The 1,491-nt window shown below is 30.2% G+C and overlaps 1 protein-coding gene across 1 annotated transcript; it reads right to left on the bottom strand.

Annotated features, from left to right (window-relative positions):
- Window positions 1–41: 41 nt before the first annotated feature.
- Window positions 42–885, bottom strand: LOC117104384 (the record flags this gene model as incomplete). Its single annotated transcript, XM_033245207.1, has 2 exons — window positions 42–603; window positions 817–885. Coding segments are annotated over 2 exons (631 nt in total), but the record flags the coding sequence as incomplete, so codon positions are not given.
- Between the last annotated feature and the right edge of the window lie 606 nt (window positions 886–1,491).

The raw sequence follows: 1,491 nt of genomic DNA, 5'->3' as shown, positions 1-1,491 counted from the left end.
TACTTAGAGAGGAAATTGTATAATCATTTATTTTCCTAGACATAGAGTATTTTATATTATTATTATTATTAGATAGAGAATGAGATAAATTTGAATGAACAATAGAATAGATAGGAAAGTGATCAGATATGTCAGAGTAAAGAATGCCAGGAGATATTTTAGTTTGCATGTTGTTAGTAAATATATTATCGATAAGGGTGGCAGTTTTAGTTGTAATTCGAGTAGGTCTATGTATTAGGGGATATAAATTATAATTAAACATATTACCAAGAAACTCAGAGGACTGCTTATGTGTACTATACTTAAGTAAGTCAATGTTAAAGTCTCCGGCAATATAGGTTTTTTTATTTTCATTATTTATTACATCTAGAAGAAATGATATATCAGAATTAAAAGTAAGCAATGATAAGTCCGGTACTCCATAGACGGTTCCTAAAATAATATTCTTAGGTTCAGCCTTTATTTCAATAAAAATAGATTCAGCAGTTGTAGAGACTAAATTAGAAAGATCATTACGAACTGTGTATTGTAAATTCTGGTCCAGATATATGGCAACACCACCCCCCGTTCTATTGATTCTAGAAGAATGCAGGAGTGAATAACCTGGTATGTCGTAAAAAGAAAAAACAGTTTTATTATTGTTACAGAAGGTTTCAGAGAAACATAAAGCAGAGAAATTATGATCGAGCGTGCTTAGGAGGTCTGTTATTTCATTGTAATGATTAACCAAACTTCGAGAATTCATATGAAAAATACTAATAGAAGAAGCAATATTATTAAATTTAGAATTAAAAGTATCTATAAGATCAAAATTACATTCATCATTAATTTCGGGATACATAGGATTAGGGTTAACTGCATTATTCATTGAAACATCGAAAGGGTCTAAAATTAAAGATTGTAAATGTTCAAAATGAACTTTATGATTGCAGAAGAAGTATTTAAGTTCATGAATAAATTCATTGTCATCTAATATATTGTTGAATGGAAATAAAATAGCTGTACAGTTATAGCAAATTCAATTACGATCATTATTACAGCACTGTATGTGGACGGTATTAGAACAATTTATACAGGTTATTGCAAATTCATTTGTGGGTTTGGAACACAAAAAACAATTCATTTAATATTTTTGAGTAAATAAATTACCAGACTACCAGAGACAAAAAATGCAATGAATAGTATAGAAACAATAATGGGTAATTTAAAAAATAAATTTAATAGTAATGGCGAAAACATTGGACGGTATCGTCTTCAAGTTGGTTTGGTTTACATTGCTTTACAAGTATTTACATAAGTGAGTGTCATTAACCAGTTCAAGCTTTCAGCTCCTTTTGGTATCGAGATATATCCAGCTGTGTGCAGATAACAATTTTCTTCAAGGCGTTTGTGAGTACACATATTTTTCCATCTTGCGTCCAGGTGACTTTGATAGAGTTTGCATATTTTGTCTTCACGTCACGCAGTAGCTTCGATCGTTTTAGGGTCAGA

Source organism: Anneissia japonica, unplaced genomic scaffold (assembly GCF_011630105.1).
Source record: "Anneissia japonica isolate Jap-2015-1 unplaced genomic scaffold, ASM1163010v1 scaffold109966_len1491_cov148, whole genome shotgun sequence".
In the NCBI taxonomy this organism is placed as follows: Eukaryota; Metazoa; Echinodermata; class Crinoidea; order Comatulida; family Comatulidae; genus Anneissia; species Anneissia japonica.
This window is presented reverse-complemented; position numbering and strand designations above follow the sequence as displayed.